We start from the raw sequence: 17,129 nt of genomic DNA on the forward strand, positions 1-17,129 counted from the left end.
TGGGAGTTCAGCAACATCTGGAAGGCATATAGAAGCTGCAGGTCAGGCACCAAAACAACAACCTACTTTCCTCCCTCCCTTTCCCAATGATCCCTCTTCAACTATTTCTTAAAGAAGCAGTTCCATAATAACAGATATGCTTAGAAAAGACAGATGGTTCCAGACATATTTATTCTGCCAAGTTTTAAATGAATTGTCATTTTCTTCTGATGCTGCTTGTAAGTTTGTTTTTTAAATGTGATTCTTAGTTTTTATTAGTGTTTATTGTAAAGCTGCGTCTTTATGGTTGTACATCACCTTGGGGATGAAAAGGCCATGCAATTTATTTAAAATTATCTATACATCAATTTATAATAATAATAATAAGCACTCTCCCAAAGTCATGACATCAATTTTCAAGGGTAGATTCCTGCTTTTCTGGAATTTTGTTTTACAAATACAGGACTCTGCATTCTCCTGTATATAGTGTGGCTTGTCAAACATTGTTCTTATACCCAGCCCTAACTAACTCCATTCTTTCTCTTGGAGAAGCATGGGCTGTCAAAGTCAAGAGTTCATAACCTGAAAGTAATCTATCTATGCTTCAAGCCTGAGCTTGTTCTTTCTGCAAGTTTTGGCTCCTTGTGAATACTTCTACATGATTTCCTCCTCCTTTCATTTTTACATATGCTCCTTCTAAATATCAGCTAATCTGAAAGCTCCTTATTCTGCCACATCAGTTTCTTTATATGCCTTCCACTTTTATTTCTTGTTGGCATTGTTTGCAATTGTACCTTTAACATACCACCTTTAAGAAATGCCCATCCATCTTGAACTCAAGTATTTCGACCATGGGATCTCTTACCCACTAGAAACTGTCAGCTAGGCAATGGAGGAATTTGTTGGACCTTATATTGTTAGCAGTTTGCATTCCAGTAGATACCAGGGTAGTCAAAGCACTCAGTGACTGTTATATATCTCCTTTTTGAATGTTTGGTAATCTGCTGTAGGAAGGCATCATCTAAGTCTTCAGTCTGGCTTGGAGGTCTATAGGAGTTTTTACCCAAATGTCTTCCATGCCCCAAGACAAAGGTGTACACATCCTTTACATATAATGTTTGGTCTATTCCTTTTGAATAGGTGATAGCCCTCAGTTATTACATTCCACTCACAAGTCTTATCACACCAGGTTTCAGTAAACCCTAGCCAGTTATTTGATATCTTAATAGTTGAAGTTCATCTTGTTTGTTTCCCATGCTCTGTGCATAGTATAGTATAGAGACAACTGAACCATGAGGCATTCCCTCCAGTTGCTTCCTGTTTCTTTCCTGCATTTTAGCTGTTTCCTGTACATCCGGTATGTACATCCGTTAAGTATCCCCAGTATTTGGTTACCCGTGTCCTCTGATTATCTCCCTCCCCCTCGGAATTCAGTTTAAAGCAAACTCATTCTTGCCAGCTACTGTGAGGTACAATCCATCTCTTGTAAGAAGTCCTCCATGGAAGTGGGGACCATGGTCAAAGAAACTGAATCTTTCCCAATGATACCATTTGCACAGCCTGTTTTTATCTTCCAGTATTTTCTTCCTGGGCCATGACCTTCAACAGGAAGGAGTGGTGAAATAACCACATGTGCCCCCAGGGTTCTTCAACCCTGTGAGACTCAGAATCTCACAGTCCCTTGCAATATGTTGAAGGCTTTCTGGCAGTATCATTTCTACTCACATATGGCTCAGCCCCCACTTCATTTTCAGTAGTCAGAAGTAGTTGCATGCAAGAGAGACAATTCCCCTCAATATAACCAAGGTCATAGAGTGGTCTGTTCCTCTATGGCACCTGGAGGACCTGGAACTTGATGGTATACACTAGGGTTCAGTACTGCAATCCTCTCTCCCCCCCCCCCCCACGCTGTAAGAATAGGGAATCATACAGCAAGACTCACTTGATCCCTACAGATTCTGAAGTTCAGCTCAAATAGAAAGAGAAATTTCACATCACCCCTAGGCACGGCTCCTGTGTATTATGGTTTTCAGTGCCGAGCAATTTAAAATAACCTGACCCCTTGATGGCAACCTAACTCTGTTTTTAGTGCCTGTGATGTGAAAGGATTTCATCATTTGAACTACTGGTGTATGGCAGTATGCAATAGGTCAAGTAATTCTCGGCAATTCCTTTGAAGAAGTGATTTGACTTTGAGCATTTGTGAGGGGAAAGGACAAATAACACTGAAAATGAAATCCTCTTTATTCATCAGCCAGGTATAATCCCACAAAAACAAAATGTGCAAGTATCAACATACAGAACTATTAGTGCCATTCAGTCTGATTTGAAAGAATTTCATATTGTCCAGTGCATCTCAAAAGAAACCGGCACCTTTTATTCATGTTGAGTCAGGACCAACATTAGATCCACATAGAATTTGTTGGACTCAATCACTGAACCATGCAGTCTGCTTACCACACCTCAAAACTTAAATGAAGTTGGTTGACGAGGTGGAAACTTCCTCTGTGTTCACCTGCCTTCCCTCAGCTGCTACTTAGTTATACACAAACCCTGTATTTACAAAGGTCTGGGCTCTGCTATGCCCAGAGAAGGATGCAGTTGGCCTTTGTTGGTTTCATTACTGCCCCCATGTCGGCCTGTATAGCTTCTGTCATCATCATAACAATGATTTTTGTAAAATGCTTTTATAAATTTGAAAAAACAAACAAACTAAGCAATTGCTCGCAGAGCATGTGAAAAAACAACACACCAATACCTGCACGTTAGTGGCTCAGCTTGCTTAGAACACCTTTTGGTCAGGTAGGCTGAGGGCAGCACAAGGCCAGACTGCTGTGATACTATGGAAAGTGAGTTGCTAGAAATACAAAAAGACTAAAAACAATGACTGAGAGATGGAAAGTCCCTAAACTGGTCCTCTGCATTTCTCTTTATTTGTGTGTGTGATGCCGCATACTGTAATACTGTAATTTTGGGCACCCGTCTCTGCTAGAGCTTCACATAAAGATGTGCTTGCTGTCAAATGGCTTGATGCTGGAACAGAGCCCAAGAGTAAAAAAAGAAATAAATAAAGCACATAGCTTCCAGATCAAATATTAATTACATGCTAGATAGAATCATCTTATATTTCAAAGAGAAAATGTATAAACAAGAAGCTGGGCCTTAAACCAGCAGCAGTATATAAATCCTCAGTTTTGGAGGGATTATGAAAGATAAATAACCATATCATTGTGAAATAGAAAAATACTGGATTGCATTAAAAAACCTCCACTAAGTAAGTAACTGTTAAATGTCACTATGAAAACCCAGCGGCAACGTGCCTTAAAAACATAAAGAATTAAACATCTCTTGAATTATTCTTATTATACCACAGGTTTCTTCATCCCTTTCCTCCTCTTTTTAACAAATCACATACACATATGTGAGGCTGATGGACAGAAGTTAAAATGTTCAATTAAGATACAACTGGATACCAAATGTCCATTTTAGGTACTCCTTTGCAATAACTTCCTGAATATTGTAGCAGTTTTTATCCGCAAACCCTGTTAACCTTTCTTTTTTCCAGGTTGGCTTGCTCTGATACAATGTTCAGTTCCCCTGAAGCCTGATACAGTAAGTGATTGTGATTACAACTTGGTGCATTCATTCCTTAGAATACCATTTTAATCTTAGCATGAGTTATAGGAAGTGATTCTGGTTTCCAGTCTGGCTGAAAAAAGTGAATATTGAATGTCCGGGCCCAATTCTCGAACACTCGTTTTTCTGTGATAAAACGATGGTGACTGCCCTTTCTTCCCCGTTCATGTGAAATGTACATTGTACATTCATCAGGTCCTACAGGTTCGTAATAATGATAAGGTACTGAAGGATGATTAGGAACCCTGCAGAAGGAAAGAGAAAAAAGATTGAAAGCCCAGGTGTACAATTGAAAAGAGATGCTATCATTAATAAACTGATAGGTTCAAAATCGTCCTCCTTCTTTTGGTCCCAGATCATGCTGAATTTTGAATATTTTTTGAAAATAGTATTTTAAGCAGTGTTTAAATTATTTTCCTGAATCTTACTAAAACATTGCTACTCTAAAAGAAGGCAGTTGAGTGTGCTGGGAGAATTTACCACATTGTTACATTGATGCTTGATGCTTGAAATAGGTATATGTTTAGCTTAGATTTTGAGAAAGAACCTGCAGAGGCATTCAAAGGAACAGGCTGCCAAATGGAAAGCCAACTCCAGCCCTTTGATTCTGCAATTCAAACGCATGAAAATCCTTCCAGCATGGCACATAGGATAAAAGCACATTTCACTGTAGCCCCAGCTGTGGGATGTCAATAGCCATTGTTACGTGATTTTTAATGGGAATGGAAGTTGTTTACAAAGAAAATTTAATTTAGCAGTAGTTATTTTATTATTTCTGTATGTGAACATTAAAACAGCTAACTACTGTCCTAGGAAGAAAAAGAAACATAACCTCCATCCCATGCTATCCTGTGGGGTGTGTATAATTTAGGGCACAGCATTTAGAAGATCTGCCCAAATAATTTTAGCCATGAATTGGTTAAAATGCATTTCCTCTCTGTGTCAGCTGTAGGTTCTTGGAAGAAAAGTGCCTGCATTTAATTCCAGCACCATTTCAACAAAGAAGAAATAGTGAGTGACCTGTACTTGTTTGCTTTTATAGTTTTCTCCACCTTACCGAAGTCATGTCCAATTTAAGCAAACAAAAACAAGACAACACAAAAACCAATCTGGCAAAATAAAATGTACAAGTGACCACAACGGAAGATTTGCTGGGCACCAGTTCCACATCTATCCTACTACACACAACTACTAAATGAGCTGCCTGTAGACCAATTATTCTGGCCTGCTTTCCCTTTACAAGGCTTCCTAAAATTGAATTGGTCATCTTTTAACATACAAGTGCACAGAATCCTTGGGAAGTTAGACTTCAGCATTTGGGGTGTTGTGTTTTAAGCCAGGCACCCCCAACCTGTGGCCCTCCAGAAGTTTTGGCCTACAACTCCCATGATCCCTAGCCAACAGGACCAGTGGTCAGGGATGTTGGGAATTGTAGTCCAAAACATCTGGAGGGCCGAAGGTTGGGGATGCCTGTTTTAAGCTATGTTGTCAATGCAATACTGGAGGTGCTATTTGTAATTTTTGCTACAAACATACAAATTATGTACTGGATGATAAAATCTGGCAGTCAAAAGGGGACACATTACCTAAACAAAAGTACTGCATTACAACAGTTCTGTTCTGTTGGGGAAAATGTGACTTTTTCTACCTCCTTCCTTACAAAAATCCTCTAAACCAGGATGAGTGACTAAACACCTTGCAATTATTAAAATAAGGAAGGGTGTTAAACTCAGATGTGAAGGTTTATAGAAAGTTTTGGGTCACTTTTGGAAGGACTGCATGTTTGTGGGAACTTTGCTAGTGTTTTATCAGTCTGTTTTGAGAAGCTAAGGAAATGACTGGTTCTGCAATAAGAAACTGAGGACTGGTAATGTCTTAAACTTCTGTTTTGTGTCTTGTTTCCAAGCGAGAAAAGATCCTTTCATTCACCGTTTTGACACCACAGGTGCATCTTGTGGCTGTTGCATGCTAGGCAGTGGGAAGGATGCATATTTTTTCAGGATTCTGTCAGGACTGGTCCATGTATTTGGAGGGTTCTCTGTGCGGTGCATGCCAACCACTCACAGGAGTACATTTGCACAGAGAACATAGGAAGCAGCCTTCTACAGCAGGCTTCCTCAACCTCGGCCCTCCAGATATTTTTGGCCTACAACTCCCATGATCCCTAGCTAGCAGGGCCAGTGGTCAGGGATGATGGGAATTGTAGTCTCAAAACATCTGGAGGGCTGAGGTTGAGGTTGAGGAAGCCTGTCCACGGAGTCAGCTCATTTAGCTTGCTATTGACTGGCAGTGGCTCTCCTAGTTTTTTAACAGGAGCCTTTCTCATATCTGCTTGGAAATGGTGAGAATTGAATCTGGTGCCTTATGCGTGCAAATTGTGTGTTCCACCACTGGAAATGTTACATGGCCCTGCCTCCTGGAAGCTTTTTCTGTAATCAGGGCACTACATTTTTCAGCCATCTTGGTCACAGTAGTTGCTTCCTGGAGGCCAGAGTTGCATTTGCATGTCAGCTTCTACACAGATGCATGCTGGGTTCTCAGAGGCACCACATCCCCTGCTGGGACATGCCACAAGGAGAAAAACTTAAAATATATTAGCCAGTTATACATGGACTGGATTTGGAGTGGGTAACAGCTAATAACAGTGATTTCTATGTTCTGCGTCCACTGTGGGAGGCAATATGCCAGTTGCAGAGAAGCATAAGTTTAGGAGAATGTTGTAGTGCTCAGGCTGTGCTTCTGAGCTTCCCATAGGCATGCGGTTGGCCACTGAGAGACTAGACAGCTGGACTACATGAGCCGCTGGCCTGATCCTGCAGGGCTCCTCTTTGTGTTCTTGTGCATTGCCATCTATTGTAGGTTTCAAGGCAAGTGGGAGTGTAGCAGTTAAAAATATCTACAGTTGGACTCTCTTTTTGCAGTGTACCGTATTTTTCACCCTATAGGATGCACTTTTTCCCCTCCAAAAATGAAGGGGAAATGTGTGTGCGTCCTATGGGGCGAATGCAGGCTTTCGCTGAAGCCTGGAGAGCGAGAGGGGTTGGTGCGCACCGACCCCTCTCGCTCTCCAGGCTTCGAGAGAGCCTCACCGCCAGCCCCACAAGCTCGGGGGACAGCGGGAGGCGCAGCGCGCCTTTCCTGCTGTCCCCCGACTTGCTTAGAAGGCTGGCGGGGGGGAGAAGCCTGCTCCTCCCCATCGCCAGCCCCGCAAACTCGGGGGACAGCGGGAGGCGCAGTGCGCCTTTCCTGCTGTCCCCTGACTTGGTTAGAAGGCTGGCGGGGGGGGGGAGAGAAGCCTGCTCCTCCCCTCCTCCAGCCCTGCAAGCTCCCAGAGCGATGCCACGGCTTGCAGGCAGCAGCCGACAGCGCGGAGCACGGGGCGCCCTCCGTAGGACGCCCCACACTTCACGCAGCTGTCCGCAAGCCTTGCGCACCCGGGGGAACTCCCCGCCGGGCGTTCACGGCTTGCGGGCGGCAGCGCGGAGCACGGGGCGCCCTCCGTAGGACGCCCCGTGCTTCACGCAGGTGTCCGCAGCCTGCCGCCCCGCACGTGGGGCGCCCTGAAGCAGAGCGCCCCTCGCGCTGGGCAGACATCGACCAGCCCCACAAGCTTGGGGGACAGCGGGGAGGCACAGTGCCACCATCCCACTGTTCCCCTACCTGGTTTTGGGGGGAAATAAAGGGAAAAAAATTTTCCTTTATTCCCTCCCCCCAAAAAATTGGTGCGTCCTATGGGACGGAAAATACGGTAACATGCAGCAGTACTGCACACATAAAAAAGGAATTCAGTTAACAGCACATGCAAAATAGACACAAAAGGCAATATTTATAAAGCTATACTGCTTTGATCTGTTATTACATAACACTTCAACTGTGCAATAACTGTGCAAAGCAGTTCCTCATTTTGTTACTCGGCCACTCTCAGTATCATGTGTATTCTTAACATTGCTGCTTTCCATTTAGATTAGTGTTTTTAATTCATTCTGTCTAGTTTTCCATTACACAACAGTGGCATTAATTTTATACAAATATTAAAAATTGCTTTTCTGAATATATGCATTTTATAACTTAGACAACTCCGCTGGAAAAATGTATTACTAGAACTTTATCTACAAAAGCCCTACTTTGGAGTGAAAATGGGTATATATGCATTTAATTATTTTAAAACGTGTCAAAAATAGGCTGTGAGTTTCTGGATTAAATTAATGTAAGATTTTCATTTTAGTTTAACACGACAAAAAAATCAGTATATTAAAAAGTAAAATAATAATAATGCCCTAGTTTGATGCCATAAATGTAGATATCGATGTTCTGATTCAGAAAGCTTGCACTGTGGTTCTGTGCATGGATCACCCTTTAGATGTGATCTCCAGTAGACAAGAGAGTTCTTTGCACATTTGTGAAACTGTGTGTGCGTGTGCAATTCATTTCTAGCAAGAAGATGTGCAGTGCTGTGTCACATGAATGGCGCTAAGCAAGTAGTTTGCCCTGTCAACTCTGCTATTACTAATAACCTATTCAGGAGGGCTACTGGAATTACTGCCACCCATCCATATCTAGCTGGTAATCTGCAACCAGATCCTATAAGGAAGGGCAGAAGTAGGTGTTTTAAGAAATACAAAACCACCCCTTCTTTGTCCTCTCTATCCTGGCATTTGTGTTGTATGCAAAATCACTGCACTGGTGGGAACATCATGTATTGTGTTATACTACACATTATAAGGAAAAAACCACTGAGTGATAGCGGTTTTGTGCTTCTTGTAATTTCTAGCTCAACTAAGAATTACATGTGGGATGATGGAGAAATAGCAGCTAAGAACAATGTTTGAGATGGAAGTAGCATGTGGATATCCTACAACAAAGGAATAAGTAAGTGATCTTCCAAATAAACAGAAAGCACTTTCACTATTTTATGCTTCTACATTGCTAGTTAGTGGAAATGGCCCTACTAGGAGATCTCGTCTGTACCACTGATCCACCCTCATCCATCTGAAAATGCAGAGCATTATGTAGGCTGGGATCTCTCATGTCTCTTGGGCCAGATGATTATTACTCCAGTCCCAAACACCTTCAAACTGAGTTTGGATAACTTTTAATGATTTTATCTCTCCAGTGTGAATAACCCAGATTAAGAATGATGTGCTAACTCCCACACTTTGCAATTAAATTTTCATGCTAGCAAATGAAATGCATGAGCAATTTATATGAGGAAGTTGATAGTCATCCTCATTTATTAATATATTATAGCAGATGCTGTTTTACTGCTCTGTGATACTGGACATTAATCAGTGCATTGTCAGAGTTAACGTGCTTATTAATATCACAGCTGGGAGACGTTTACAAAGGGCTGTTTGTAAAATGTACTCTAGTTCCCTAAAATGGCATCATCCAATAGCCAGATCTTGCATCAATAGTGCACAGAAATATAGCAGTGTTTACAGCAGCAGTGATGGGGAGAAGAAAAGGCAACTCAAGTGTCTCTTCCATTCAGCTGTCAGAACTTGCACAATGTTATTGCACTACTTCTGGGAGGAAGCAATCATGTTGCCTCAGTGGAGAAAATAAACCCTGAATCTTTATGATTAAACACAAGTATACATTACAGACAAGCATGGTAAAAGATTTAGGATTTTATTTGTCTCTGCCTCTCCCTACCCAACAGGTTTTCATTTATTTCATTCACTAAGAGGGCAGGTAACGAGAGAGGCATTCTCAGTGACTCAGACCTCTGAAAGACAGTTCCAGAGCTGAGTATAACCAAAACTTTGAGAAGCATCTTAAGATACGTTTATTTAATCTGTCCCTGGCAATCAAGGTTAAGTCAGTGGAGAATGACAGTGATAATGTTGTCACCTTTGGGGTGACGTAGGGAATAGAAGTAAATGAAATCTTTTATTTTAACATAATTCCTACCCAACAGAGCATCCTGAATGTTGAGTATTCAGCAAGATCTGCTAAGGCTCAGCTCACACCAAATTCCTTCATGCATTTGGCAGATATGAGACAGAAGCCACATCTCTTCCACTCGCAGAGGTTTGAGGGTGGGAATGGTGTGAGGTAGACTTCTCAAAATTTCTCTCTGCATGAATCAATCTCCCCAACCCCTGAATTGTTCCCTGGACACATGAAGTATCTAAAGGGCACAGCAATCCAAGTGAAGAGGTCATATGCAACTGAATTCCCACTTTTTGTAAACGTGTGTGCATACACACACACACACACACACACACTATTCACTCTGCTTCTTCACTAAGAAAAAAATGTTTGCAAAATCTTTTAAATTAATATTTCCCAGTGCTTTCCTCCTCTCCCCCCACCCCAAGATTAATTTCATGCCAGTTACAGCATTACGTTTAGCTGATAAATATTCAGAGCCTAAAAGAAACTAACAAGATGTGGATTAATTCTCTCTCACAGTACAAACAAAAACTTAATATTTTATGCTGTGTAATTAAATGCTGTTTGTTGTTTTCAGAACCCAATCATGGGACTGCTAATTAACGGCCTCAGGAAAATCATACACGTTTTATGGATAGTATAAAATAGACTCATATATTTATCTATAGCACTGAATTTTGCAAGCTAATCATAAATCCAGATTAAAATTTACCTGCAGAAATCTGGTGACACCATGCCATAGACGTCTATCCTGTCACATAGTTCTAATGCGATGCTCATTGTAAACCAACCAGTGCTCAGCCAAGTGTTTGACTTCTTCCTGAAAGCAAAAACAATAAAGATCCTAGGCTGACAAATAACACTTGTGACAGATATCCACGATACGGCAGGTTTTTAAAGTTATATATTAAAAGGTTATAAACATTGGGCAGCCACATTCTTTATATATACTCCCCCACCATGCAATAAACTTATGTCCTAGTTGCGAACAACTATATTTAGAAATTGCATTTTTCATTATAATACTGCAAAGAGAAGTATTTACCTTAGCGTTTTGTTGAATAATAGTCACCTTAAAACCCTGTATTTGCATTATTCCTGCTGATTAACAGGAAGGAACAATCTTCATAACTTCACCTAGTTAATCTAAGAATTACTGGATGTACATACACATTTTAAGTCAGGGTGCAATATACGGATCCTGCAACATAACAATCCCATTGCACTGAAGCGATGTTTCAAGGTAACTTGAGGCATTATGCTTAAGTAACATAATAAACAATTCTGCTGCTGTGCAGTGATGTTATTCACCATGCTACTAATGCTACTAATGAAGCAACTATGTGGACAATGTTGCAACTGATACTTAAAACTGACAGCAGCAAATGGTACTAGAAAAGATAAGGAGCCCTACTCTACTTGACTAGCACAGGATGTCATTGTAGCAATATGGCTACATACTTCAAGCAATCACAGCTGTACTGATCTTATGACCCAGGATATTATCTTCCATGATGAGCTCCATTTGTAACAGGGTCTTGAGAAAGTGTCCCACCTGTGTCAAACTCCCTAATCACCTTATGAGCAGCAAATATTTTCTTGGCTGTTGAACTGTGATTGCAATATGTTTGAGAACCAGTTCCACATAAACCTTATCAAAGCAAAAATGGTGGAAAAGAGCCACCTTGCATGTGACAAATGCAAATCTTTGTTGTATTTGATGGCTTCTCCTTCCCTGTGATAAGTGCAGATACTCCTTAATTTTTTATTCCTATCAACTCTCAAGTGTATGTGTTTAAGACTGTGATGGTAAAACCAAATTTTAGCCCAAACACGTTTAAGCATTCTAAACATGCTTAATCCACTACGTTAGGGTTTTGTTTTCATGGCTACCAAATATCCTGCAGTTCTCACCAGGAAATCTCAGTGCCTCTGCTTTCAGAATAATGAATCAGATGTGCTTTAATAACCTAACAAGATCAAGCTTTCACACTTCCTCTCAAAAAGGATACACTTATTCATAAGATTCTTCCCAGAACAGATAGCATATTAATTGAATGACTAATTTCCTAGCTTACAGAGCATCTACAAACTGTGAGGATTTTAAACTAGTGATTGAAGTTCTCAAGGGGAAGTCACATATGCCAATTTTTCTTACTGAAAGGAGTCCAAGGACCGATGTAAATGATTAGTGCTACTTCAAATGTAAGAATGAGTAAGAAATCAGTATTATATCTGAACTCTTTGTATCCATGTGAAAACACGACAGGGATGCGAGTCCTTGGACTCTGAGTTGTCTTGGATCTAGTTATCATTGAAGTGCTAAGCTTGTGACTCAGGTGTACTACCTTGGAGTGCAGGCGGGCGGTGGGGGGGGGAGAGCAATCATGTTAGTCCATATCTGCAATTTAACTTGGTATATCCCAGACAGAGGCTTGCTTCCTCAGAAGGAAGTAGGCTCAGGTTAGTAGTCTGTCTGTCTCACAGGCATCATTTATATTATATTCCCTACTCCTGAAATGTAGCATGAGCTTACTTTCATCATAAAACCCTGCATATGAAAAACTAACCAGGAAGAAAGCTAAGGTGAAGTGTTCCATAAGAAGACAACTCCTCGCCAACCCTTTGAGCTAGTTAGAAGCAGCACTTACTTGAAAAGGTGGGTTTCAATGAGCTATTCTTCTTCTATTTTTTAAAAAAATCAGAAGAGCTAAAGAACTACTGCTAAACAGGCTTTTTAGTCAACAAAGCTGAGAATAACTATTTTCCAGCTTAGCATCACTATATAATGGGTTAAGTTATAGACATTGTATATATTCCTCTAGATGTATGCATGATTGGGCCAACATACCTCTATTACTGAAGAGCAAGGTTTCATTTGCCATCTGTTGACTATTTGTTTAACCCCTGATACTGACAAGCCTAAACCTGTTCTGACAAATTCCCTATAGCATGCCACCAACCAAAAAAAGCAGATTGTATCTTCTTATCACTTTCAGAGCCAAGACTCCTCTAAAAATGACTCCATCAACATGAACATGGCAAACTGCCACTCCAAACCCACCCGGTGCCTTACGTCAGGCATGTCCAACAGGTACCGTATTTTTCGCACCATAGGGCGCACCAGACCATAGGGCGCAGCCAGTTTTTTTGGGGGGAAATAAAGGGGAAAAAATTATTTTCCCCCCAGGCGCAGGGCTGGGGCGGGGGAAGCTCGAGCTTCCCCTGACCCCAGCCCCCAAACAGGCAGCTCTCTGCAAGCCGTGGGAGTGCTCCCACTGCTTGCGGAGAGGTCCGCGAAGCCTGGACGCGCTGAGCTGAGCGCGCGCAGGCTTCAGCATGCCGGCAACTCTCCGCAAGCAGCGGGAGCGCTCCCGCTGCTTGCGGAGAGGTCCGCGAAGCCTGGACGCGCTGATCTCAGCGCGCGCAGGCTTCGGCATGCCGGCAACTCTCCGCAAGTAGTGGGAGCGCTCCCGCTGCTTGCGGAGAGATCCGCGAAGCCTGGACGCGCTGAGCTGAGCGCGCGCAGGCTTCAGCATGCAGGCAAGTCTCCGCAAGCAGCGGGAGCCCAGCGCTGGGCTCCCGCTGCTTGCGGAGAGGTGTGCGAAGCCTGGAGAGCGTGAGGGGTCAGTGTGCACCGACCCCTCTCACTCTCCAGGCTTCAGCGAAAGCCTGCATTCGCACCATAGGACGCACACACATTTCCCCTTCATTTTTGGAGGAGGAAAAGTGCATCCTATGGTGCGAAAAATACGGTAGATCATGATCTACTGGTAGATCACGGGGTGTTCCTGGTAGATCTTTGGCCCATCAGTGATCTCCCCCCCCCAAAGGGAGGAGGGAACAACTGTGGCTTCCTAAAATAAGCTCAACAACTTTGGTCCATCAATGACAATGGGTAGATCACTGCCATTTTTTTTATTTTGTTAGTATTGGGAGTTGGATGTCCCTGCCTTACATAATACTACTGGTCACACCACTGGGCCCATCTAGAAGAGTATTGTCTACCCTGACTGTCAGTGTTTCTCCACGGTTTCAACAAAAGTTATTTCCACATCTACCTGGAGATGCCAGGAATTAAACCACCTGGACCTTTATTTTGTGCTACACAAAGGAATGTGAATCTTCTATCTCAGGTGACCTCATGCATCTGTTCCCCACACATTTCTAGTTAACACAGAAACACCTTATTAAACCATAGGGTGATAAGGATCTGAACAAGACCTTTAAAATGTGTGAAGGTCTGTAGACTTCATGTACACTGGTAGACATTGCACAATTTGTACACCACCCTGCCCCCTCACTTCAAAGAAAAAATTGTTAGTTCTGGTAACACATTGTGGGTGAAGGTGATGTTCTAGATTAATTCAACCAAAAACCAGAACCATAAACCATAACACTTCTTAAATGTATGTTAGCCTGGATTCAGAAAAGTGATGTGCAAACATTCTTCTGCATGTGATTTGTCCATGCTGCATTACGGCAATTATCTACAAAGAGGTATGCTGAGCAGAGTGTAAAAAACAACAGCATATCTGAGTAGAATAACTGTCTTATTATTCTGCTTGTTACTTATGGCAGAATTCATAATTTCACTAGCTAGAAAAAAGCATTATTAGCTACTGTGGGCTCTTACAAAAGGAAGGGCAGGTGATGATTATTAATAAATCCTAATGGAAAATAATGGGTGAAAAGTCCAACAAGATAAAGAATGTAAATCTGGAAGGACCAGTTTTAAAATTGGTTTTATAGCATAAAAAACAAAGTAAAGGTTACTCTGCTTTGTGTTTCTTTCAGAAAGAACTGAAAAAGGGTTCTTACAAAAGACTGTCTCCTGCTTTTACACCTACTACGTTGTAAAGAAAGAAAATGAAGACATGACATGTGCTTATTGAGGAAATCATATACTCTTTTATGTGATGAAGTAACACACTGTCCTGATAATTCTGTGGAGCATACTAAATTACAATTAAAGGCCTTTCTGCTCTATCAAAATCTCATTTATAATCTCTATGGAAATGCTCTTCCTGCAGTTATTTCATTTATGCTTCTTTTATCTAATTACTGTAATATTGGTTCTGAATCATATTTTCTTAATGGACTTTTATTCAATTATAAACTTATTCTCAAGTACAGTTAGTTCGTAATAGAAAAGTATATTGTTCTTCAGCCTGTCATTTGCTGTCCCATTTAATGGCTGTTATTTTCTAAATGTTTTTAACAGGGCATAATGCATCAGTCTTTTCAATCACAGTTCTAAAGATTATTATAGAAACTGAGGTGTCAGCTATTGTACCTATGCAGTCTGATATTTACAATTTATTGTGGCAACCTCGTGCTTGTTAAAACCTTTCCAAAATGAACCTATATTAATTAGGGTAGTATGTTAGTCACAATAGCTTTTTTTCTCCCAATTTCCTTTTAACTCAACCTTTCTTTATTATGCAGTAATTCTAGAGTACTAGTTTCAATATAGTTAAGTGTTGTCATGTGTATGTCAACTCCAGCTCAAATTCAGACTTTCTTAGTTGAAGGAAAACATTTTGGATATTTCTACATCTAGGTTCAGGTGTGGTTTGGGGGCTAAAATAGCCTTGGTGTTTACTTATGCCAGGAGCTGTACAAGGGGATTGCAACCCTGTTGGTTCTGCTGGACCACTTGGTAGCATTCAACATTTAGTTGCTCACAGTATACTAGTATGGGAATATAGAGCAATGGTCCTAAATGGTTAGAATTTCCCAGAACATGGTGCTGGAAGAGTATTGCTTTAGCCCCTTATTCTGTGAGATCCTTCGGGGCTCAGTTTTACCCCTTGTACTTTAAAAATCTACGTGAAGCCCCTAGCTGGGGTCATTTGGGGTTGCGTGCCATTAATACGCTAATGTGTTGCCCTGCTTTATCTCTCATTTTCAACTGAAACCAAGGGAGCTAGGCAGCCATTGCCTGAACACAGTGATAGACTGGATGTAGACTAAAAGCTGAGGCTCAATCCAGGCAAGACGGAGGTACTAATGGTCAGGAAGCTGATCCAAGATTGTAAATAAAACCTTCTGCGCAGCACGTTTTAGGCTGACTTTGAATATGCTAGTTTGCTCTGAAATGGGGGCTTTTTGGGTACAATATTGAAGGCGTTCACCTATCCACCTGAGGTCAAACACTAACAGAGCCTTTATGCCAACTAACTTTGCCTCCTGGCCAACACTTAGACAGGAATAACCAGCTGCACAGATATAAGATGGGGGGCAACTGGTTTGCCAGTAGAACATGTGAAAAGGACCAAGCAGACCACAAGCTTAAGATGAGTCAGGAGTGTGATGCAGCAGCAGAAAGAAAGAAAGAAAGAAAGCTAATTGCTATTCTAGGCAGCATCAACAGAAGTATAGTGGAAGTAATAGTCAAGGGAAATAATAGTCCTCCTTTATTCTGCCTTGGTCAGAACACATCTGAAAACTGTGTTCAGTTCTGAGCACCACAGTCTAAGGAGGATATTGACAAGCTGGAACGTGTGCAGAAGAGGGTGACCCAGGCGATAAAGGATCTGGAAGCCAAGCCTTATGAGGAATAAGTTGAGGGAGTTGGGTATGTGGAGACTGAGAGGAGATATGATAGCCATCTTCAAATATCTAAAGGGCTGTCACATGGAAGATGGAGGAAGCCAGTGGCTTCAAGTTACAAGAAAACAGATTCTAACTAAACATCAGGAAGAACTTTCTGAACAGCTGTTTGACAGAAGAACTGACTGTCCTTCCTTTGAGGTTTTTAAGCTGAGGTTGGATGGCCATCTGTCATGTACGATTCAAGTTGAGATTCCTGCATGGCAGGGGGTTGGATTAGATGAGCCGTGGAGTCCCTTCCTACTCTACAAATCTATGATTGTATTATAGCCAATAAGAATTGGGAGAGAGAGCCTAGAGCTTCAGTGCCGCTAACTTACTCCTAGACACATTTTCTCAGGTAGTCTCTTTGTTCCCACAGATCTAACTTATGGTGCTCACTAGCATACCCTACTTTGTGATCTACAAAATTCAGATCCTCCCAAGGTGATTCACACTTTTAAAAAATATAAAGTCATTAAACCACCCAACATAATACCACACATTCAGAGCAACAACATTTACATGACAGGCCAACAACCTCATTCACATAAAAGCTGCTCAGAACAGCAAAACTTGAAGGTCCAGGATTTTCAAAAGGATAGGAAGGTGTGTTCACTTTTAAAATGAAGAACTTTTCCAAGCATACAGCAGATTGGGATATGAAAATCATATTTTCCCTTAGCAGTGTGCCTCAAAAGACTTCCATTGCGGATAACGGTATTTTGAAATGGAAAGTGCAGATAACTTTATTAGATAGATTTACTTCTTTCTAAAGTGAGCTCTTAATTTATACATAAATGCATTAAGTGGTGCTTATGCTGTCATTATGTTTTTACTATGTAATGAGTAAATAACTAATAAAAATAAATGCATCTTTGGAAGGAGGGGTGATATCATTTCCAGCCCTATCTAGAGAAACATATTAGTCACCTTTTTTTTTAATAAAAAAATGATTTGAAGATCTGTTTGCAAGCCATAAATAGGCTCATAAAGAGCTAAGTATCATAATAACTTGGCCT

General features: G+C 41.3%; 1 protein-coding gene and 1 long non-coding RNA gene across 2 annotated transcripts in view; one reads left to right on the plus strand and one right to left on the minus strand.

The window, feature by feature from the left end:
- Window positions 1–2,205: 2,205 nt before the first annotated feature.
- The window catches only part of ST6GALNAC5 (ST6 N-acetylgalactosaminide alpha-2,6-sialyltransferase 5), a 78,686-nt gene continuing 63,762 nt past the window's right edge, over window positions 2,206–17,129 (minus strand). Inside the window, exons 4-5 of the mRNA XM_028733056.2 lie at window positions 10,226–10,333; window positions 2,206–3,860 (exon numbers count right to left, since the gene is read on the minus strand). Of these exons, the coding sequence (XP_028588889.2) occupies window positions 3,629–3,860; window positions 10,226–10,333 (340 nt within the window). The 3' untranslated portion in view covers window positions 2,206–3,628. The remainder of the gene's footprint in view (window positions 3,861–10,225; window positions 10,334–17,129) is intronic.
- On the plus strand, window positions 3,488–16,991 carry LOC114598838 (uncharacterized). Its single transcript, XR_013392884.1, has 5 exons — window positions 3,488–3,591; window positions 4,562–4,626; window positions 8,387–8,484; window positions 12,513–12,607; window positions 14,311–16,991. It is a non-coding gene; the product is annotated as an uncharacterized LOC114598838 (long non-coding RNA).

Source organism: Podarcis muralis, chromosome 5, assembly GCF_964188315.1.
Source record: "Podarcis muralis chromosome 5, rPodMur119.hap1.1, whole genome shotgun sequence".
In the NCBI taxonomy this organism is placed as follows: domain Eukaryota; kingdom Metazoa; phylum Chordata; class Lepidosauria; order Squamata; family Lacertidae; genus Podarcis; species Podarcis muralis.